The sequence below is a fragment of the Anomaloglossus baeobatrachus genome, chromosome 6, assembly GCF_048569485.1.
Source record: "Anomaloglossus baeobatrachus isolate aAnoBae1 chromosome 6, aAnoBae1.hap1, whole genome shotgun sequence".
Taxonomy (NCBI): domain Eukaryota; kingdom Metazoa; phylum Chordata; class Amphibia; order Anura; family Aromobatidae; genus Anomaloglossus; species Anomaloglossus baeobatrachus.
Window position 1 is genome coordinate 184,075,968 of NC_134358.1, and position 23,424 is coordinate 184,099,391.

The following is a 23,424-nucleotide window of genomic DNA, read 5'->3' on the forward strand; positions in this document are numbered from 1 at the left end:
AAGGGAAGATGTGCTCCTCAGACCACCGGGGGAGCTCTTTACGAGTGGAAATAAATTCTCGAGGAAACTGGATTCCCGGCCCTCATCATTGTCTGCAATCTTCTTGTCAACAGACCTGACCGAGCCAGCACCCGGGATCCACTGGTGAGGCCATTGAACTTGGGACTTCTGAGTCCTGGTAGAAGAGAGGGGCCCCGACACGGAAGAACTGGGCGGTCTGGAAGGAGCCACGGGGCATCTGCGAGGAGTTGAGTAAGTTATGTGAACTATGCTCGCCTGGGCCACTCCAGAGCCATCTTCTGCCTTGGTCCATCTTGAGAACCCTCGAGATCATGGGAAGCCGCGGGAAGATGCACGAGAGCCTGAACAGGCTTCACGACCGGTCGAGGGCGTCGTCACCTAGTCAAGAGGAGGTGGCACCCTCGATGCACCATTGACTTGAAAATTGGATCGGAAGACCAATAGGTCCACGACTGGAGATCTTCCTTCGCCGATCTGGCTGGTGACTTCCCTGTTGAGGAGCCATTTGCCTAAGCAAGGTCCTTCCTGCCGCGAAAATCGGCCGTCGAAACGTCCACGCTAGGGATGTGGTGCCGAGATTAGCGAGTGAAGAGACCCGTCCCAGAGCAAGATCTACTAGGCCTCTTCCCTTGCCATGACACTCCCTGCGTCTCCCTGGAGGATGATGCACGTCACCGCTGTGGCATGGTCCGACTGGAACCTGAATTGGCCACCCCGACCCAGAGAAGAAATTGTAAACCGGGCTAACTGGAGGGCTCTGATTTCCGGAATGTTGAAGAGGAGAGAATGCCCTAGGGGTGTCCCTCGGGACCGTGCCGAGGAATGGTGGAGTAGGATACCCTAGCACGGGAGACTGGTGACGGTTGATAACATCCACCGGAGGAGGAAAGGGGAGCTTCCCAAGGGACGGTTGTGAAAACTGGTCCGCTAGGAGGGGATTGGCGGGTCACCTGCGAAGACGGAACCTTCCTGACTCCGTTCTTCAGTGTGGTCCGCTGGAGAGTCAAGGATGAAATCTGGTAAGTGCACTGCCGCTATTACCGCCACAGACTGCCGAGGACTCGCATAGCAAAAAACGATGGAAAAACGGGCGCGGATGGCAAAGGGTACGCGGGACTCTGTGCCAGGAAGAAAACTACTCCTGCGTGAGGAGTAGCTACCCTTGGACGGGCTCGAATACCGTGCCTAAGGGATGATCTACCGGGTCGGGGTCTGAGAGGACTCCCTCCGGTAGCTCAGCTACCCTAGTAGCGAAAAAGTGATGATGACAGTCTAAACCTCAAGGCGAGGGCCCTTGAAGGGAGAACTCTGGTCCTCCAGGTCGTTTCTGGGCGGAGTGAACCTAGCAGCCCTGTAGAGTAGGATGCGCAGGGATAGTGATCCCTGCAAGCGCTCTTAAAAAACTGGAACGGTCCACTGTCACGCGAGGCGGAGGGACTGTTGGAGGGATAGAGACGCCCTGACGGGTGCGGCGTGAACGGACTGGGACCTAGCGGTGAGGGGACGATCCTGATGCGTCTGGGCAGATACCGGGAAAGAGATGTACTCTTCCCTTACGTAGCCTAGGGGAGCAACTGGACCCGCCCTCTCCGAAGGGGCGTTCACCTAAAGTCGGAAGGGAAGTCAGCGACTCCTTAGATGTCGATTCCACGTTCCTAATCCTGAGTCCGAGGTCTCGACGGGTGTACACACTGATGCTAGAGGCTCAGGCCGAGCAGCAGTCAGACACCAGGTCTGTGAAGAGAGGGTACTCACCGAAGATGATAACCAGTCCAGGGTCGGCATAGGTGGAACGTGGTCCGCCGCGTAGGGTGTCCGCGGAGTCCCTGCGGAGCGTCACGTTAGGGACGAGAAGCCAGAAGGAACACAGGCGGGTCGATTACAGGGTAGCGTGCCCCTTCCTTTCGGAGCCTCCTTCGAGAAGGGGTAATGACAAATAAAGGGACTTACCACTGGTAAACGTCGTGTCTGGGAAATATCCATGTTCACGCAGTCAGCACGGCGAACTCTGGATGTCCCCTGTAAACCGCAGGGGCCCGCCACATTCGTCTCTCCAAGGTGGCATGCCCCCTCTCTCCGGAGCCCTTTGGGGGAATGATAATGACAATAACACGACTTAACGCTGGTAAACGGCGTGTCTGGTTGTTGTTTGTGATCAATCAGCGACTCCAGTGTAGCATGCCCATTCTCTCCGAAACCCCTTTGGAGAAAGGAATAATGATAATGACAAGACTTACCGCTGGTAAACGTCATGTCTGGTTGTTGTCAGTGATCACGCGGTAACTCGGCGAACTCTAGATGTCCCCTGATACATCAAGGGTCCGCTCCAAATGTCTTAAAGGAGACCTGCGTGCACGGAGAGAAGAGGGCTGTCCGTAGCCTTACGGCTTGACTCACCATTTCTAGCAGGCTATTCGTCATGCGTCAAAACATCCAGGTCCTGCTCGGAGTCCAGCAGAGGTGGAACGCCTGGGCCATCACCCGAGAGGTCGAAAGGCTACCGGAGGAAAGGCAGTCTGGACCTGGGGATTAAGGTGAAACCTGGGGGGCCGCAGAAGACGAGACCTGGCGGGTCCGCTTCCGGCAGAGGAAAAGGTCCCTGGTATGGGACTTACGTCCCCGAGGGGAATGCGCCAGTCCTGTGGATGATCTTGACAGAGCGTCGGCCAGAGACGCAGCGCATGCGCACCAACCCGAGGAACGCCAGCGAGGGGATTTATGGCCAGAGACAGGCGCTAACCATCCGGCAGGGGCGGGGAGCAGGGGCGTGCAGTGCCAGTGGTTGCGGTAGTTGTAAAACACCCATCTGACATCATTTGGGGTAAGACACAATTGAGGGAAACGTAGACCTGAGCTTACCGACCCAAAATAACAAATATCTCAAGCTGAGACCTGTAAGAGTTAATAAACTCAATCTACATATATTGTAATAACTCAACCCATGATAAATAAAAACCTACTATCGTTAAATGATTGTGGCTATTTTGGGTCTATTTTTCCTGATAAGGGTTGCTGCAGCCTCAGCAATCCGCAGACCAGGAGTCTGCCATAATTCCTTTTTTTTTTTATCTAAAATGGACGCTGAGGGGGCTGGAGGCGGACCGAAGAGAGCGGGAAAAACTATCCACCACCCCCCTAGTGATGCCTGTGGCAGAGCGGAGGGCGGAGACGGAGAGGCCGGCGGCCAATAGCGCTGCGCGGGAGGCGGGCCTGGGACGCCGAAGACAGGGCCGAAGCCGGGGACTAAATTTTGAAGCTGCCGCCGCGGGCAGAGGCAGCGCCGGCGGACCCACCCACGAAGCGGCGGCGGCACAGCAGCGATGCGGATCCACCCGACCTCGGATGTCGGCAGGGAGCTCCGCGGACGTGGCTGGGGTGCCAGGCGACTAGGCCCAGACCGGGGCCTAAATTTTAGCAGCCGCCCGAGGGGGAGAAGGTAGGAGAGGGTGTCCTACCTGATCCGCGGCGCGCTGTCCAGTGTGCAGGGGTGAGACTCTGCACATGTTCCTGTGTGCTCCGCTCACCGAAGGGATGGCTGCGGGCACCAGGAAGCAGGCTGAAGAAGGCAGGGAGGTGGACGCCGGTGGAGGGTGGAAGCCCCTCTGTATCTGTAGCAGCGCTGCGGGCCCCATTCTAAGATCCAGACGCGCTGCGGCAGGTGCAGTCCCTATTGCCGAGCCCCTTGCGCCCTTTGGGGTGGTACCGCAGGTTGGATAGGGGGTGCCCAGGAAGGTTCTGCCCAACGCGAACAAACCCGGGAGTGGTACCGTGGGCATGGACGGGGGAGAGGGCCCGAAAACTCAAACCTCTGCGACCCTGGGGAGTGGTACCCACATGGGCTGCGAAAGGCTGAGGTAGAGAAGTAACGATACCTGCAGAAACAGAGAAATACCACAGATGAGAGCGACGAGCGTCGCCGAGAAAAAATGAAAAAAATACGCAAAAAATCAAGTGGCTGAAGGGGGCCCAGTCGGCCCACATCAGCCTCCTACGACACTAAGTAAAAAACTGATTGAGCCCGCCTCCGGCTCAGGGGTTATACTGCTGGGGAGGAGCTAACTTTTTCTGTTTACTTAGTGTCAGCCTCCTAGTGACAGCAGCATAACCCATGGTCCTGTGTCCCCCAATGAAACGATAGTCAAAATAGTTAATAAATAACATTTCTCTGACATAACGCTCTGTTTTAAGGGCAAAAATTTGAGACTTTGAAAAATGAGAAATTTTTGGAAATTCTGATAGTTTTAGAAATAAACACAAAAAATATCGTCCTAAATTAACCACTGTCATGAAGTAGAATATGTCACGAAAAAACGAAAAAAAAAAAAACAGTCTCAGGATCATTGGGACACAATGAAGCATTCCAGAGTTATTACATCATAAAGTGACACTGCTCAGAATCAAAATAATTGGCCTGGTCGCGAAGGTGAAAACAGTCGGGGGGCGCGGGATGTAAGGCACATTAACCTAGAAATGAGTGATCATCTTAAAACAGAGAAAAGTTTTCCTTTCCCTGTTTGTCAGTCTGCAGCACTTTCTGCATGATACTGAATCTTCTGCTGATCAGTCTATAATTTGACTGTTAGCAGGAGAAGCCCCTATCCAAAAGGCAAGGGGTTTGGCTTTGTTTTTTTTTATTTTTATTTTTGGCCATCTGCAGACAAGGCATAACTGAGAGGATTCTGCTGCAGTGAGTTGTTTTCCAGCCACACAAACAGCAGTGAAGGAGAGGAGGCAGTCATGTCTGATCGCCTGAGACAGAAGATTTCTATACTGTATATTTCTCAGTTTTATGTAATATGGGACAAAAGAGAATCAAAGAAAAGAAAATTAAAAGAACTGCTGAGATAATATTTAATTGTTCGATAACCTGTGCAGAGATTCAATTTTTTTGGAGTCTTCAGAGCGACGTGTGGTAGTTCATCTACAGCCAACTAGGATATGGCCTTGCTAGATATATAGGTGCCTACATGCTGACTCGAAGTCTCCAGTCTTGTTATCCAAGTGTTGTCTAGCTCTTAGAAATGAATAAAGGCCAGTTCATACTTTTGCTGTTAGAGAACGGGCTGGACTCCGGTCTCCTGACCTACAGGGTTGGTGCCTCAGGATTGGAGGATTGCTGATGTGGTACCGATATTTAAGAAAGGTAAGGGGGTGGATCCAGGCAACTACCATCCAGTAAGCCTGACATCAGTAGTATGCAAAGTTTTTGAGGGCATTTTAAGGGATGACATGCAAAAATACATTGCAGAAAATAATATAATAACCGACAGACAGCATGGATTCATGAAAGATAAGTCGTGTCTAAGCAACCTGTTGGGGTTCTATGAGGGGGTAAGTGCAAACCTGGATATTGGTAATGCAGCTGATGTGATTTATTTGGAATTTGCAAAGGAATTTGATACTGTACCACATAATAGCCTTATACTAAAGCAACAGAAGCAAGGACTAGGGGAAACTATATGCAACTGGGTAAGGAATTGGCTAAAAGATAGGAAACAAAGAGTAGTCATAAATGGTACATTCTCTAAATCGGCTATAGTCAGCAGTGGGGTACCACAGGTATCTGTGCTAGGACCAGTTCTTTTTAATCTCTTTATTAATGACCTTGTGGATGGGATTGATAGTAAAGTGTCAGTCTTTGCTGATGACACCAAACTATGTAGGATATTAAAAACTGACCTTGATAGTACAATATTACAAAAAAATCTGGATAAGATGTCAGGATAGGCAGACACTTGGAAAATGAGATTTAATGTTGATAAATGTAAAGTAATGCACATAGGAAAGATCAAGTCTACAGCTGCATATAAAACTCGGGACTACAGAACAGGGGAAGGACTTGGGTATTCTCATTACAAATAAGCTGAGTAGCAGCACTCAATGTCAAGCAGCAGATGCTAAAGCAAACAAGATTTTAGGGTGTATAAAAAGACAGATTAGATCCCGTGATCCCAATGTATTGTTACCTCTCTATAAATCACTAGTAAGGCCACATCTGGAATATGGGATCCAGTTTTGGGCTTCGCATTTTAAGAAGGGCATTCAGAAGTTAGAATCAGTTCAAAGGCGGCTAACTAGACTACTACAAGGAATGGAAGTCCTCCCATATGATGATTCTAACACAACAGCATTATAGGCATAGATGAGGCTGTTCAGTACGTGTCAGGAGACCATCAACTTCTCCACACAATGAGGTTCATACTTGGACTTTGAATCTAAAATATGTGAAACCAGATATTTATTGGTTGTAAATTGGTAACCAAAAGATATATAGCCATCTGGAATTGATACAGTAAGACTCCTGGTCTATTCACACATTACAATAAATGGGATATATAAGAAAAAATAGGGAAAAAAAATAAATTAAGGATATACGCATCTCAGCTACTAAGTAAACATGCAGCAAATTAAGCCAAATTATATTCTTATTTGGACCAATGGGTTTTTCAGGAATTACTGCTTAAAAAAAGAAAATATCTGAACAAACCCTAAGTGCATTTAAGTAATGTTCTGCCCTGGTTGCAGCTTATTAACACATAACAAACCGACTGTACTCACCTTTCCCAGGTCCACTGGCGAATCTGTGAAGCTGCTCCTGGGGAAGTCTAACATTGGCTGCGATACAGACATCATGTCAACAGCGCAGCAGCCAATCAGTAATCGTAGAGACTCTGATGAGGGGGTCCCATCTGGACAGGCAGAGCTGCTGAGCTCACAGCCCGACTGCCAATGCCAGACACCAGGAGCAGTGCTGGAGACTCACCAGTGGACCCAGTGAGTACAGCGCGGTTTTTCATGTTTTAACAAAGCAGAAATCTTCCTGAATATTTCCACGGCCGCAGCAAATGTTCAATATTCTGATAATACAGCCATGAGTATGGCGTGTGCGGAAATCAGGACTGAACCAGATTCAGATTTTACACATTTCAATCCAACTTTGCAGTTCTTTAGAAATAACAAGAAGATAAAAAAAATATATCCTTAATGAAAAGAAGTAGAAGGGACTTAGACAAGACATAGTATTAAACAGACCTTGTTGTTAGGAGACCCCTTATCCATTTTGAGGTAGTGATAAATAACACACTTGTAGTGCCAAAATAGTTTATTATTATAAAAGATTTTTCCCTTTAAGAAAATATAATTAAATTTACATATATATTAAAAAAAAAAATACAGATTACAATGTAGCAGTACATTAGACAGATGAAAAGGTATGCATCATAAAACAGAGCGGTATTTACAAGCAAACATTATCCACACGGCACACGCCGATTCAGGATATGTGAAAACGCGCACTCGAACTGCAAGACGCATCTGATCTCCACGACAGCAAACAATCTCATCACAAAAAGGGGATCTGTGCAAAAACATAGGAAGAAATCAATATATACAACAAGGAAGACTAGACATAGAAGTGTAAGCGAAGATTTGTGAACAATGCAAATGTGAAGTATATGTGACCTTTTATATTTGGTAACCCCAGATGAAGGTACATGCGAAACATGCACAGGGTTGGGAGGCTGAGCCTCTACTTGTGAATGGGCACTGGTCCTTTGATTTTTTTTCTGATTCATGGATTAATGTCAGGGTTACTTCACATCTCTCTCATGCAATTACTATCTTCTACTGGTACTTAACCATATAACATATTAAAGGGGTTTTCTGAATTTGAAAAATCCCTGTACCCAGGCCGCAGTTTATTTAACACAAAAACTTTGCTTTACTCATCCCTCAGGTCCAGTGCTGAGTCTCTACTCCTACTCCTGTTGTGATGCCCAGGTACAGCTGGGGAACAGAGTTTTTCCAGAACTGGAAAACCCCCTTAAGTACCTTCAAACAATATTTTAATTAGTTATGAGTAACACTAGAACTATTTGTATTACCGTAGACATGTAGCAAATGCCCTTCTTGCATTTCGATGAACAAAGTGAATGGGAAATCCTTTGAAAGTATGACCATCTGGCACGGCCCTCCTGATGGCATCCTGAAACTCCTCATTTCCAGCTGAGATTCCTGTGGTTCGCTCTATTTCATATGCAGCCAAGGCAGGAGACAGTAGGTAAGACAGCTGATCATCCCAAACAGTGGTGAGACCTAGATCCTGCAGAGCACAGAGTAGACATGAGATCAGAGCACTTTTAAGGATGTTTAGACTTGAGAGAATAATGTACCGTAGTTTGTTGCAGAATTTATACATGGAACATGCACAGAATTCATCATTTCATAGCATTGCTGAAAAGGTTTGATAAAAAAAATAAATACACGAGTGACCACATGTATTTATGTATTACTTGTATAGGCAGTGGGAATGATCCAGTTATTAAGAAAAAGGACGAGGTACAATTTAAGGCACAAGTCAACCTGTTCCCCTGACATCTGTTTTAGTACACACTTCTGGAGCATATTTGACAGCTTTCCATGATTATAATTCTGTAAATTTTCCTAGAAATTTATGGACATATAGACAACTAAGAAGAAATATTCTCCTTAAAGGGTTGTCCACTACTTGGACAACCTCTTCTTATTCCCCTTGTTCACCCCATAAAAATAAAAAAGCCTATACTCACCTCTGGTGCTGCCATAGTTTCAGCGATGTCTAAAGCTGCGTTCCTGGGGCTCACGTGATGTTCGAGCAGGAAGTCAGCACAGCGCTCACATCCAGCTCAAATGTCCGAAGGCAAGGGAGATAGAAACCGGGCGCTGATTGGTCACGGGGCTCGCGTGTCATATCATATCACGTGGGCCCTGGGAACGTGGATTCAAACACCGCTGGAAACATGGCCGCACACGAGGTGAGTATAGGCTTATTTATTTTTACGGGGGTGGACGAGGAGAGAATAAGAAAGGGTTGTCCAAGTAGTGCTATACTAGTACTATAAGATGTTTCTATATTGTCAGAAACTGTATTTTTAGTGCTGACAGTGTCAGTATGTAGGGACATTCTCCATTGGCAGGAAGAATGGTAATGGACAGTGGTCAATTTATAAATTTCCAGAACAGAGGAAATGCACAATGGGAAGTCCAAGAATAAATTATCTAGAATTGCATAATTAGATGATGAGGGATGGGGAGCGAGGAGCCACCTGTAGATGGTCATCTTCCAAAGAGGGTAACTAATGATAGATTAGTGAGAACAGAAGGATCGGTGAGAATATAATAAGGGTTTGTCTTCCTTAGACTACTTTAAAAAGGTAATCTGACAGGAGGATTTAACTCCCAATTGCCATTGAATTTTCTATGGTAGTAGGTTAAATATGATGATAATATTTTAGGTGGCTGATGCAGCATAGTGTAGAGAAAAACATAGTAAAACAGTAAAGGTACCGTCACACTAAGCAACATCGCTAGCAACATCGCTGCTGAGGCACAACTTGCTAGCGATGTTGCTGTGTGTGACATCCAGCAACAACCTGGCCCCTGCTGTGAGGTCGCTGGTTGTTGCTGAATGTCCTGGACCATTTTTTAGTTGTTGCTCTCCCGCTGTGAAGCACACATCGCTGTGTGTGACAGTGACAGAGCAACAACTAAATGTGCAGGCAGCAGAAGCTGGCTTCTGCGGACGCTGGTAACCACGGTAAACAGCGGGTAACCAAGAAGCCCTTACCTTGTTTACCGGATATTTACCTTCGTTACCAGTGTCCGCCGCTCTCAGTTGTCAGTGCCGGCTCCCTGCTCACGTAGCCGGAGTACACATTGGGTAATTAACCCGCTGTGTACTGTGGCTATGTGTGCAGGGAGCCAGCGCTAAGCGGTGTGCGCTGGTAACCAAGGTAAATATCGGGTTGGTTACCAGATATTTACCTTAGTTACCAAGCGCAGCATGCTTCCACGTGTAGCAACGCTCCAGCGATCCCTGCCAGGTCAGGTTGCTGGTGGGATCGCTGGAGCGTCGCTTAGTGTGACCTCTCACCAGCGACCTCCTAGCAACTTACGAGCGATCCCTATCAGGTTGTATCATTGTTGGGATCGCTGGTAAGTTGTTTAGTGTGACTGGGCCTTAAGATTTATAAAGGCAATTACCCTGATTAAGTTTTCTGGGTGTTGCGGTTAGTCTAAGGAGTCAGGCACAGTGGTGCACACTCCTCTCCACGCGCGATGGATATTGGAGACCACGTTATTGTACCTCCATCCTAGACATCTGGAATCCTGCACTGCTCTGTTCAAATTCCTGGGCACTAGCCAAAATGTGAGGAGTACCACCACAACTCCAAGGTTATGTGCACACGGGAGTTTGTACCTGCGGATATATCCGCAGGTACATCCGCAGGTTTCCCGCAGCTGTTTGCCGGAATCCGCAGCTATTTTTAGCTGCGGTAGTACAGCGAAATAGCTGTGGTAAATCTGCGGGCAGTTGTGCGACTTACCTGCGGAAGTCATGGCCTCTATCTCCATAGTGGAGGGCCGGGATTTCCGCAGGTAATTCCGCAGAAATAATTGACATGCAATTACGTGCGTCTGCGGGACATACGCAGCATGTTCCGCAGCCGCATGTATCTGCATCATGTTCCGCAGCTGCATGTATCCGCAGCATGGACACAGCACTCCCCATGTCCCATAGGATAACATGGGGAGTGTCTGTACATGCTGAAACCTGCGGATTTATCTGGAAAATCCAGAAAATCTGCGGATTTTCCGCAGATAAATCCGCAGGTTTAATTTCCCGTGGGCACATAGCCTTATTCTGCACCTCACATGGGCAGATTTATGGTTCAATATGTTTTTATTTGAAATTTAACAAATACCAAATCACCAAAATTTTGCAATCGTGTGGGAAAAGAGAAAAAATAAATTGCAGTACAGAAATACCGTGGTAATTTTCCAAGTCTACTAGTAGAACTGCTAAATATACAATACTATATGATCTAAAATGATATAATGAATAAAAAACTATAGACTGAATAGTGTCAACAAGAGGGATTAGGGAGTAGGAAGAAAAACATATAACATCCAAAGAAGGGAAACACAGTAAGAGAAAAAAGTACAAGCTCAAATACAAAAAGGCTTATATCATTACTAGACTCATTATGGATTTGTTAACCAGGTTTTAAAGTCAGGAGAGCTCATAAAAGAAGACGACCAAGGCAACCAAGCCCTTATATAGTCATCAGACTCAGAATGGAGCCAATTATTAGATCTTCCATATGTATTAAAAGACTACAGATTCAACCAACTTTAGCTTAGAGGGGGAGTAGATGATCTCCAATGTCTAGGGATGTCTCATTGCTGTCAAAATATTCGGAAGAGTCCTTTCTTGATAGATGAAATTAACAATGGGGGTACCAAAAGTAAAGCAGCTTCTGGAGAATTCTGTAGTGTTGTACCAAAGAGTCTATTAAAGAAGTAAATAATTGAGCCCCAAAGTTTATGAAGACCCAGACAGGCCCACCACATATGATCCATATTACCTACAGCTGAGTCACACCTCCAACACTTGTTAGAGAAAAGTTAGAGGTCGGGGATCCTGTACCATTTAGAGATAATCTTAAGGCTGCTTTACACGGTACGACCGATTGTGCAATTTCACAATCAATCGTACCCACCCCCGTCCTTTTTGCGTCACGGGCAAATCACTGCCCGTGGCGCACAAAGTCGGTAACCCCCCGTCACACGTACTTACCTCCCGTCCGACCTCGCTGTGGGCGGCGAACGTCCACTTCCTGGAATGGGAGGGACGTTCGACGTCACAGCGACGTCACACGGCCGCCGGCCAATAGAAGCGGAGGGGCGGAGATGAGCGGGATGTAAACATCCTGCCCACCTCCTTCCTTCCACATAGCCGGCGAGAGCCGCGGGTCGCAGGTAAGCGATGTTCATCGTTCCCGGGGTGTCACACGGAGCGGCGTGTGCTACCCCGGGAACGATGAACAATTAAATTAAACAATATTATGAAACCTAGCGAGCAGTACACGACTCACGATTTGTGAGCGATACTGCGTCGCTAGGAGGTGTCACACAGGCCGGCATCGCAAGCGATGCCGGATGTGCGTCACAAAGACCGTGACCCCCGACGATCTATCGCACGATAGATCTTCTGGAGTAAAGCAGCCTTTATAGTTTGTCTCCTGGTTATGGCAAGATATGGAGATCTTATGAGTAAGCGTAAGATCTTTTCCCACTGAGCAGAGGAAAAAAATAAATCTATTACGTTCCTGGTCCCACGCACCCTACAATCCAGCCACGGTATTTGAGCTTTCTGCCTCCCATAACAATACACACAGGAGAGAAACACAATGAGCAGGGTCTTCCTTTTTGATATATAGTTTGTCAAACTCAGTAAAGTGTCTCAGCCAAAGCTCTTGACGTGTAACTGAATGGAAGAGGCTAGATATGTGGTGTACTCCATCCAAGCCTGACTATAAGAGCAGCCAGGATATTAGGTTTTCAATAGGCTACAAGTCTGGTGCTGAGGTAACAAGTCTCATTTGGGAGTTTTGAGTTTTAGCAGATCCCACAAGTCTAAAAAAAATTATAATTCTGCCATACCCCATGTTCTTTGCTAAAGCACAGAGCTTTACACTGGTCTGTAATGTCCCATATGGGAGAGGTGAGGAGCAGCGACTATTTTATTGATTTACAAGTGATCTAAAAGAAACTAGAACTACAGTGGCCAGCTCAGCTTCATAATGTGTGAGGGCAGGGACAGAACAATTTTATTTTACTTTTTATCTCTCCTGAGTACCCCTTTAATTCTGCATACCAAAAGTTCGAATAAAAAGCGATCAAATAATATTATACACTCAAAAATAGTAGCATTAAAAACATCAACTCATTTCACAAAAAAAAGCCCTCATATGACTCGGTTGACAGAAATATAGCAAAAGTATATGTCTCAAAATATGGTGCTGCAAAAACTTGAGGGGGGGGGGAGCTGCATCATTAGTGAATGATCTGTCGGGGGTTTCATCTGAATCCTGCGTTTTGTAGATTTAAATGGAAACCCCAATGTAACGCTCAGCAAATCACAGAATATATGTGAAGTGATCCAGAATGTTCTGTATCCCAAGATGCCACCAATAAAAACATCTACTCAACCCACAAAACAAGTCCCCACTCAGGTTCGTCATCTGTTACAAAAAAATATAGGAGGCTTTCACATTACTGGTAGCACACATGGGGGGACATATGATACTGGAAGGGACAACTTTCATAAGCCAAGCCAAACAAAACTACTGACTCCTAATAGGAGAAAAAAAAAAAAAGAAAAAAAAAAAAAAAAAAGGACCTTTTGAACAGGCTCCAATACCAAAATGGTGTTGAGGAAGCCATGGCAGAGATAGCCTCCGCAAGAGACCCAGATTACTCATACATCCAAAATATATAAAATATACCCAGAGAAAAAAAAATCAAAAAGAAAAAAAAAAAACAGAGCTGAGTATAGGCAAGAAGAGGAGGAAAAGGGAGTGATCGTAAAAAGAGTACCCAAAATTTCCTGATAAAAATACTTAAAGGAAATTTCTGGCAACCACCTTTAGGCATCAATAATGACTAAATTGTAGGCCTAGTATGTGACAGTTACATATACTTATCAGTCATTCTGGAGAGGACATCTCTGAGGTGTCCATTGCGGCAAAACAAGTGTTGAAACATTGGAAGCTGTATCCCCTCCTATTCAGCGTGTGGAATCAATGGGTGTAGAGTACGACGTGCTGGCCATTCTGGCAGATTCTATCCATTTCAATAAAATAATTCTCCTTCCTCCCAAGTAAATCACAGGATAAAGTGTTAACATTCTTCTCCAACATATGGGAAGGGATTTCCTCAGATAGGCCACGGATAAGGCCAGTTTCACACATCCGGCTTTTCACCGGTTTGCCGGTTCCGGCGCACGACAGTACAGTGTATACAGTACAGTGGCAGCGCTGTAACTTCCGGGGTCACATGCTCCGGTCATATGACAGCATGTGACCGGAGCTTCTCGCTCTGCCACTGTACTGTATACACTGTACTGGCGTGCGCCGGAACAGGCAAACCGGCGAAAAGCCGGATGTGTGAAACCGTCCTAAGGAGATTATTTTGTCTGTGACTGTTCTCTATATCGTCTAGATGTATTAGAATTAGTGATGAACGAGCACTGCCATGCTCAGGATCAACTCGTGTACCGAGTATAGTAGAAGTCAATGGGGAACTTGAGCATTTTTCAGGAATATCTTCTGGAAAAGTGCTTGAGTGTCCCATTGACCCCCATTCTACTCTGTACATGAGGCAAACCCGTCCGAGCATCCGATTGGTCATACGAGTACCGAACACCTGAACATAGTAGTGCTCGCTCATCACTAGTTAGAATGTCTGAAATCTGAGAGGTATGATAGGATATGAGATGCTGGTCCCCATTCTCTGAAATAAGGACGATGTGTCAGACTACAGTTCATCCACTCTATTACCCACTTGAATAATATCCTGTTTCACAAAATCAAAGCACAGGGATGAGTCTTCCCTAGACTGTTAGGCTGTGTGCACACGATGCGTTTTTTACCGCGGAAACGCTGCGTTTTGAACCGCAGCGTTTCAGTGGCAAATTGCATGCGTTCAGCTTTCCCAGCAAAGTGTATGGGAAAGCTGAAAAATCAGTGCACATGCTGCGTTTCTTTCCGCAGCGTTTTGGATGCCAAAAATCGGTGCGGAAAGAAAAGCAGCATGTCACTTCTTTTGTGCGTTGTGGCTGCGTTCTCTCCCCCATTGAAATCAATGATGTGGGGTCAGAACGCAGCCACAACGCATGGACCTGCTTTTTTGTTGCGGTCCGCGGCCTTTGTCGGCACGCCAGAACGCAGGCATTTACCTGGAAGTGAGGTCAAGAGGCTTCCTGTTGACCTCACTTCCTGGCAAAGCCCCCGGTGTCGCCAAAGTGCCCGCCCCGACCCCCGACCCCCCTCCCGAAAATCCAACATGGCCGCGCGCACAGTAGCGCACCGGCCGCCCTGCTCCTATGATTTCTGTCGCATGTGCAATAACACATGCGACAGAAAACTGTTCCCCAGGCCCTGCCCGTTCACCCCCTATTCCCCCCGGTGTCATACATACCTGTCCGGTCGCAGCGCTGATCCCCCGCGGTCCCCTCCTCCTTCACAGCAGACGCCGGCCGGTCACATGTGCAGAGCAGCTGACAGCCAGCACAGTGTTCAGTGTGAGCTGTGCTGGCTGCTCGCACTCTGCAGCTGTGACCCGGGGAGAGTGGGTGCAGATTTTTGCACCCACTCTCCTCAAATGGAGGGTCTGCCCTCCTAGAAAATGGGGGATACGTTTCCTGAACGTGCCCCCATATTCTAGAAGGTCCAGAGGCGACGTGGGACATCCATATGGATTTCTGCGGACCCATTTTTTTTTATTAAATTGGAGAACAAGGGAATGATTTGGGGAGTGTTTTTTCTAATAAAACATTTTTTGTTGTCTTTTTTTGCTTTTGTTTACTGTCAATTAGTTATGTCGGGTGTCTGATAGACGCCGTGACATCACTAATTGCTGGGCTTGATGCCAGGTGACATTACACATCTGGTATCAACCCCATTTATTACCCCGTTAGCCAACGCACCAGGGCGCGGGATGAGTTGGGGCGAAGCGCCAGGATTGGCGCATCTAATGGATGCGCCACTTCTGGGGCGGCTGCGGCCTGCTATTTTTAGGCTGGGAAGAGTCCAATAACCATGGCTCTTCCCACCCTGAGAATACCAGACCCCAGCTGTCAGCTTCACCTTGGCTGGTGATCTAATTTGGGGGGACCCCATGTTATTTTTTTTTTAATTCTTTATTTATAAATAAAAAAAAAAACATGGGGAGCCCTCCAAATTGATCACCAGCCAAGATGAAGCTGCCAGCTGTGGTTTGCAGGCTACAGCTGTCTGCTTTACCCTGACTGGCTATCAAAAATAGGGGGGACCCCACGCCATTTTTTTCATTTTTTTTTTTTATTGGATAAATACTAAGCTAGGCACCCTTTAGTGCCACATGAAAGGTACTAAAGGTGCCAGCTTAGAATATGCTGGCGGGGGTAGGACGTTCTATATATTTGACATCCCTTCATCCATTGACGCTTTTTAGGCTGTGTGTCCACAATCAGGGTTTGCAGCGTTATGGGCGCTGAGTGTTTTCCCTGCGTCCATAACGCTGCGTTGTGCAGTAGAAGCACAGTGGAAGGATTTTTGGAGATCCCATGCCCACTGTGCTTCTTTTCTCCACAGCATAAACTGACCGGTAGCGTGGCTTCCCGAGCCTCAGCATGTCAATTTATGCTGCGGAGACGAGTGTTCTCTGCAGGTAGTATAGAGCTCCACAGCAGCCTGAACCCAAATCGTGGGCATGGGCAGCTGCAGGAAGGCTGGCACTGTGTACTAGACGCCGTGTCGCTGGATCATGGCCACATAGCCTTAGGCCCCTTTCACACGTCAGTGATTCTGGGACGTTTGTGCTTTTTTTTAAACGTACCAGAATCACTGACATACGCAGACCCATTATAATGAATGGGTCTGCTCACACATCAGTGATTTTTCACTGCACGTGTCTCCATGCGGCGTACCCGCGTGTGCGTGATTGCCGCACGGAGACATGTCCATTTTTTTCTGGCATCACTGATGTCCCACGGACCACGCAGTGGTGTGATCCGTGAAACACGTGCCAGAAAAAAACGTGCTTTTAAAATAAAAAACATTTTAACTCACCCGGCTCCAGCGATGTCCTCTGCAGCCCGTCCTCCCTGTTCCTTCTGTGCCGGCTCATTATTGTCGCGCATATTCATGATGCACGACACAGCCAACCCGGAACCAGCTGCTGCGGGGGTCAGCGCCGGCCGGATGCTGCACCGCGGGAGCGATCAGCACCATGGAGAGCGGGAGCGGGCGCAGGTGAGTTAATCTCTAAGTGCAATCACGGGCCACGGAGAACGGAGCCCGGATTGCACTTAGACAACCCACGTGTGCCGTGATTCACGGCACACGGAGGGACATGTGCGTGTTTTACACGCCAGTGAAAAACGTCAGTGTTTTCACTGACGTGTGAAACGGGCCTAAAAGTGAGAATATTGTTGCTACAGCAACATTTTGGGTGAAGTAGCTGTGGATTCAAAATGCTTAATATACTCCTGAATAAAATCCTTGATGGGTGCAGATTCCAAAATGGGGTCACTTGTGGGGGTTTTCTGACGTATAGGTACCTAAGGGGCTTGGTGCGCGAAGTTTATTTCAACTTTTCCAAAATTCAAATGGTGCTCCTTCCATTCCAAGCCCTCCCATTTATCCAAACAGAATGTGGAGAAGGAAATGACATCACAGGTTTTTTTTTCCAAAGGTCTGTGTTCAACCAACTTTATTATCACTGACAAGTCTTAAAAAACGCACCTAAAAAAACGCATGAAAAACGCATGAAAAACGCATGAAAAACGCATGAAAAACGCATGAAAAACGCATGCGTTTTCGATGCGTTGTTTCTCAAAAAGCATTGTTTACAATTCTCCCCTCTGCCAGAGGGTGCGTTTTTTTCCGCGCGGAAAAAAAAGCAACGTGTGCACATACCCTTAAACAAGGCCTCCATGTTCTGCCTTGTGGAGATAGATGCTCTCTCCAATCTCCCTCATCTTTAGAGAGCTGGGAAAAGGAACCCTCTGGTGACAAGCCCGACCCTGCTACTGAGGGTTGAGTAAGCAGGACCACAGTCAGCTCAGAGTAGAGCACGGATCAGAAAGAGGAACTCGATAATGCAATTTGGCGCCAGAGCCAAGTCCGATTGCATCTTTGGCACTGAAGGGGTTGGTCTGTGGCATAGGTAGCGGGAAACACTGATTCTGATGTTGCCAAGCTCGACCAGAAGTCAAGGATGTTCTCTTCCTGCCCACGTACATAGCGGCGTAGGATAGAAGAGAGAAGAAGGTAGTGAGTACAAAAGAAGAAGGGAATTTTGTTTACTTACCGTAAATTCCTTTTCTTCTAGCTCCAATTGGGAGACCCAGACAATTGGGTGTATAGGCTATGCCTCCGGAGGCCGCACAAAGTATTACACTAAAAGTGTAAAGCCCCTCCCCTTCTGCCTATACACCCTCCGTGCTCCCACGGGCTCCTCAGTTTTGGTGCAAAAGCAAGAAGGAGGAAAAAAATTATAAACTGGTTTAAAGTAAATTCAATCCGAAGGAATATCGGAGAACTGAAACCATTCAACATGAACAACATGTGTACACAAAAAAACAGGGGCGGGTGCTGGGTCTCCCAATTGGAGCTAGAAGAAAAGGAATTTACGGTAAGTAAACAAAATTCCCTTCTTCTTTGTCGCTCCATTGGGAGACCCAGACAATTGGGACGTCCAAAAGCAGTCCCTGGGTGGGTAAAACAATACCTCGTAATAGAGCCGAAAAATGGCCCATTCCTACAGGTGGGCAACCGCCGCCTGAAGGACTCGTCTACCTAGGCTGGCATCCGCCGAAGCATAGGCATGCACTTGATAGTGTTTGGTGAAATTGTGCAGGCTCGACCAGGTAGCCGCCTGACACACCTGCTGGGCCGTAGCCTGGTGCCTTAAAGCCCAGGACGCACCCACGGCTCTGGTAGAATGGGCCTTCAGCCCTGAGGGAACCGGAAGCCCAGCAGAACGGTAAGCTTCGAGAATTGGTTCCTTGATCCACCGAGCCAGGGTTGATTTGGAAGCCTGTGACCCTTTACGCTGGCCAGCGACAAGGACAAAGAGTGCATCCGAGCGGCGCAGGGGCGCCGTACGAGAAATGTAGAGTCTGAGTGCTCTCACCAGATCTAACAAGTGCAAATCCTTTTCACATTGGTGAACCGGATGAGGACAAAAAGAGGGTAAGGAGATATCCTGATTGAGATGAAAGGGGGATACCACCTTAGGAAGGAATTCCGGAACCGGCCGCAGCACCACCTTGTCCTGGTGAAACACCAGGAAAGGGGCTTTGCATGACAACGCTGCTAGCTCAGACACTCTCCGAAGTGAGGTGACTGCTACGAGGAAGGCCACTTTCTGCGAAAGGCGAGAAAGAGAAATATCTTTCAAAAGTTCAAAAGGTGCCTTCTGAAGGGCCCTCAGAACTCTGTTCAGATCCCAGGGTTCTAACGGCCGCCTGTAAGGAGGAACAATATGACAAACCCCTTGCAGGAACGTGCGTACCTGAGAAAGCCTGGCAAGACGCTTCTGAAAGAACACAGAGAGCGCTGAGACTTGTCCCTTAAGGGAGCCGAGTGACAAACCTTTTTCCAATCCTGATTGAAGAAAGGAAAGAAAAGTGGGCAGTGCAAATGGCCAGGGAGAAAATCCCTGATCAGAGCACCAAGATAGGAATATCTTCCACGTCCTGTGGTAGATCTTGGCAGAGGTTGGTTTCCTGGCCTGTCTCATAGTGGCAATGACCTCTTGAGACAACCCTGAAGACGCTAAGATCCAGGACTCAATGGCCACACAGTCAGGTTGAGGGCCGCAGAATTCAGATGGAAAAACGGCCCTTGAGACAGCAAGTCTGGACGGTCTGGCAGTGCCCACGGTTGGCCCACCGTGAGATGCCACAGATCCGGGTACCAAGACCTCCTTGGCCAGTCTGGAGCGACGAGAATTGCGCGGCGGCAGTCTGACCTGATCTTGCGTATCACTCTGGGCAACAGTGCCAGAGGTGGAAACACATAAGGGAGTTGAAACTGCGACCAATCTTGAACTAAGGCGTCTGCCGCCAGAGCTCTGTGATCGTGAGATCGTGCTATGAATGCCGTGACCTTGTTGTTGTGCCGGGACGCCATTAGGTCGACGTCCGGCATCCCCCATCGGCAACAGATCTCCTGAAACACGTCCGGGTGAAGAGACCATTCCCCTGCGTCCATGCCCTGGCGACTGAGGAAGTCTGCTTCCCAGTTTTCTACGCCCGGGATGTGAACTGCGGATATGGTGGAGGCCGTGGCTTCCACCCACATCAGAATCCGCCGAACTTCCTGGAAGGCTTGCCGACTGCGTGTTCCGCCTTGGTGGTTGATGTAAGCCACCGCTGTGGAGTTGTCCGACTGAATTCGGATCTGCTTGCCCTCCAGCCACTGCTGGAACGCTTTTAGGGCAAGATACACTGCCCTGATCTCCAGAACATTGATCTGAAGGGAGGACTCCTGCTGAGTCCACGTACCCTGAGCCCTGTGAGGAGAAAAACTGCTCCCCACCCTGACAGACTCGCGTCCGTCGTGACCACCGCCCAGGATGGGGGTAGGAAGGATTTCCCCTTCGACAATGAAGTGGGAAGAAGCCACCACCGAAGGGAAGCTTTGGTTGCTTGAGAGAGGGAGACGTTCCTGTCGAGGGACGTCGACTTCCTGTCCCATTTGCGAAGAATGTCCCATTGAAGCGGGCGTAGATGAAACTGCGCAAAAGGAACTGCCTCCATTGCTGCCACCATCTTCCCTAGGAAGTGCATGAGGCGCCTCAGTGGGTGTGACTGACCTTGAAGGAGAGATTGCACCCCTGTCTGTAATGAACGCTGTTTGTTCAGCGGAAGCTTCACTATCGCTGAGAGAGTATGGAACTCCATGCCAAGATATGTCAGTGATTGGGCCGGTGTCAGATTTGACTTTGGAAAATTGATGATCCAACCAAAACTCTGGAGAGTCTCCAGAGTAGCGTTGAGGCTGTGTTGGCATGCCTCTTGAGAGGGTGCCTTGACCAGCAGGTCGTCTAAGTAAGGAATTACCGAGTGTCCCTGAGAGTGGAGGACCGCCACTACTGTCGCCATGACCTTGGTGAAAACCCGTGGGGCTGTCGCCAGGCCGAACGGCAGTGCCGTGAACTGAAGGTGTTCGTCTGCTATGGCGAAGCGCAGGAAGCGCTGATGCTCTGGAGCAATCGGTACGTGGAGATAAGCATCTTTGATATCGACCGATGCAAGGAAGTCTCCTTGGGACATTGAGGCGATGACGGAGCGAAGGGATTCCATCCGGAACCGCCTGGTCTTTACGTGTTTGTTGAGCAGTTTTAGGTCCAGAACAGGACGGAAAGAACCGTCCTTCTTCGGAACCACAAACAGGTTTGAGTAAAAACCGTGACCCTGTTGCTGAAGAGGAACCGGGACCACTACTCCTTCCGCCTTTAGAGTGTCCACCGCCTGCAGAAGAGCATCGGCTCGCTCGGTAGGCGGAGACGTTCTGAAGAATCGAGTCGGAGGACGAGAGCTGAACTCTATCTTGTAACCGTGAGACAGAATGTCTCTCACCCAACGGTCTTTTACCTGTGGCAGCCAGGCGTCGCAAAAGCGGGAGAGCCTGCCACCGACCGAGGATGCGGTGTGAGGAGACTGAAAGTCATGAGGAGGCCGCTTTGGTAGCGGCACCTCCGGCGGTCTTTTTAGGACGTGACTTAGACCGCCATGAATCAGAGTTCCTCTGATCCTTCTGAGGCCTTTTGGACGAGGAGAATTGGGACCTGCCCGCGCCCCGAAAGGACCGAAACCTCGACTGTCCCCTCCTCTGTTGGGGTATGTTTGGTTTGGGCTGGGGTAAGGATGTATCCTTTCCCTTGGATTGTTTGATTATTTCATCCAATCGCTCACCAAACAAACGGTCGCCAGAAAATGGCAAACTGGTCAAGCACTTTTTGGAAGCAGAATCTGCCTTCCATTCCCGTAGCCACAAGGCCCTGCGGAGTACCACCGAATTGTCGGCTGCAACCGCCGTACGGCTCACAGAGTCCAGGATAGCATTAATAGCGTAGGACGCAAATGCCGTCATCTGAGTGGTTATGGACGCCACTTGCGGCGCAGATGTACGTGTGATTGCGTCAATTTGCGCTTGACCCGCTGAGATAGCTTGGAGTGCCCATACGGCTGCGAATGCTGGAGCAAAAGACGCGCCGATAGCTTCAAAGATGGATTTCAACCAGAGCTCCATCTGCCTGTCCGTGGCATCCTTGAGTGAAGCCCCATCTTCCACTGCAACTATGGATCTAGCCGCCAGTCTGGAGATTGGAGGATCCACCTTGGGACACTGAGTCCAGCCCTTGACCACGTCAGGGGGGAAGGGATAACGTGTATCCTTAAGGCGCTTTGAAAAACGCTTATCAGGACAAGGTCGGTGTTTCTGGACTGCGTCTCTGAAGTCAGAGTGGTCCAGAAACATACTGGTTGTACGCTTGGGAAACCTAAAACGGAATTTCTCCTGAGAAACTGACTCGTCCACTGTAGGGACTGAGGGAGAAATATCCAACATTTGATTGATGGACGCGATGAGATCATTCACTATGGTGTCCCCATCAGGTGTATCTAGATTGAGAGCGGCCTCAGGATCAGAATCCTGATCAGCTACCTCCGCTTCATCATACAGAGAGTCCTCTTGCGGAGACCCTGAACAATGTGATGATGTTGAGGGGATTTCCCAGCGAGGTCGCTTAGGTGGTCTGGGACTGCGGTCCGTGTCAGAGACCTCACTCTGGGACCTATGAGACACCCCGGGAGGACATTGTTGCTCCAACTGAGGTGGACCAGGGTGCAATGATTCAACAGTGCCCACGGTCTGAGATACCGGCCTGGACTGCAAGGCTTCTAATATCTTAGCCATAGTCTCAGAAAGTCTATCAGTAAAAACTGCAAACTCTGTCCCCGTCCCTTGGACAGTGTTAGCCTGTGGTTCCCCCTGGGTCACCCTTAGCAGAGGCTCCGGCTGAGTAAGTGTCGCAGGGGCCGAGCAGTGCACACAATGAGGGTCCGTGGAACCTGCCGGTAGCGAGGTCATACATGCGGCGCAGGCAGCATAGTAAGCCTGTGTTTTGGCACCCCTGCTTCTTGTGGGCGCCATGCTGTTGTCACCCCTGAGCAACACAATAGAGTATATAGCCAGAAAACAACCGTGCACCATACAGTGTAAAATATAATCTATAATTACACTTCTGTGCAAGTGGGGCCAGCACCTCAGGTGCTGCTTACCGGCCGCTTAAAGCGGTTGTGTGGCCACCAGAATCCCTGCCTGGGTCTCCCAGAGTTTGTCTCCCCTCTGCAGCGTTCGAGGAGCTGACAGGAATGGCTGCCGGCGACCTGAAGAGAGGAGGGAGCCGTGGGCGTGACCCAGAAAGTGCGGGAACTGGTGCCCCACTGTGCACAGTGAGAGGGGTGGAGTATGCAAAGCATGCTCCAGCCCTCAGTGCTGCCGTCCTGCACAGCGTCCTGCCCTTCCCCTGACTGGCAGGCCTGGGGGCGGGAAGACTAAGAGACTAGGCCGCAAAAAGCCGGGGACTCGAGTTATAAGCGCGGCCGCCGTATAAGCGCGGTCGGCGCGGAAGTCCCCGGCGCACCAACAGTCCCAGCCGCGCCACAGTAATTATAATGGCAGCGGTGGTCTGCGCGGCAGTCCCTATACAGTAACACACTCAGCGACGCTGCAGTGTGAAAAGGCACAAACGCGGTCAGCGCCGCGGTCCCCGGTGCACTAGCACACCCAGCAATGCTGGAGTGTT

General features: G+C 48.7%; 1 protein-coding gene across 3 annotated transcripts in view; it reads right to left on the minus strand.

Moving 5' to 3' along the window:
* Positions 1 to 7,115: 7,115 nt before the first annotated feature.
* Positions 7,116 to 23,424, minus strand: part of CEP76 (centrosomal protein 76) — a 54,181-nt gene continuing 37,872 nt past the window's right edge. For all 3 annotated transcript variants that reach the window (XM_075314576.1, XM_075314575.1, XM_075314574.1), the window contains exons 12-13: positions 7,905 to 8,122; positions 7,116 to 7,378 (exon numbers count right to left, since the gene is read on the minus strand). In XM_075314576.1, coding sequence (XP_075170691.1) covers positions 7,240 to 7,378; positions 7,905 to 8,122 — 357 coding nt within the window. In that variant the 3' untranslated portion in view covers positions 7,116 to 7,239. The remainder of the gene's footprint in view (positions 7,379 to 7,904; positions 8,123 to 23,424) is intronic.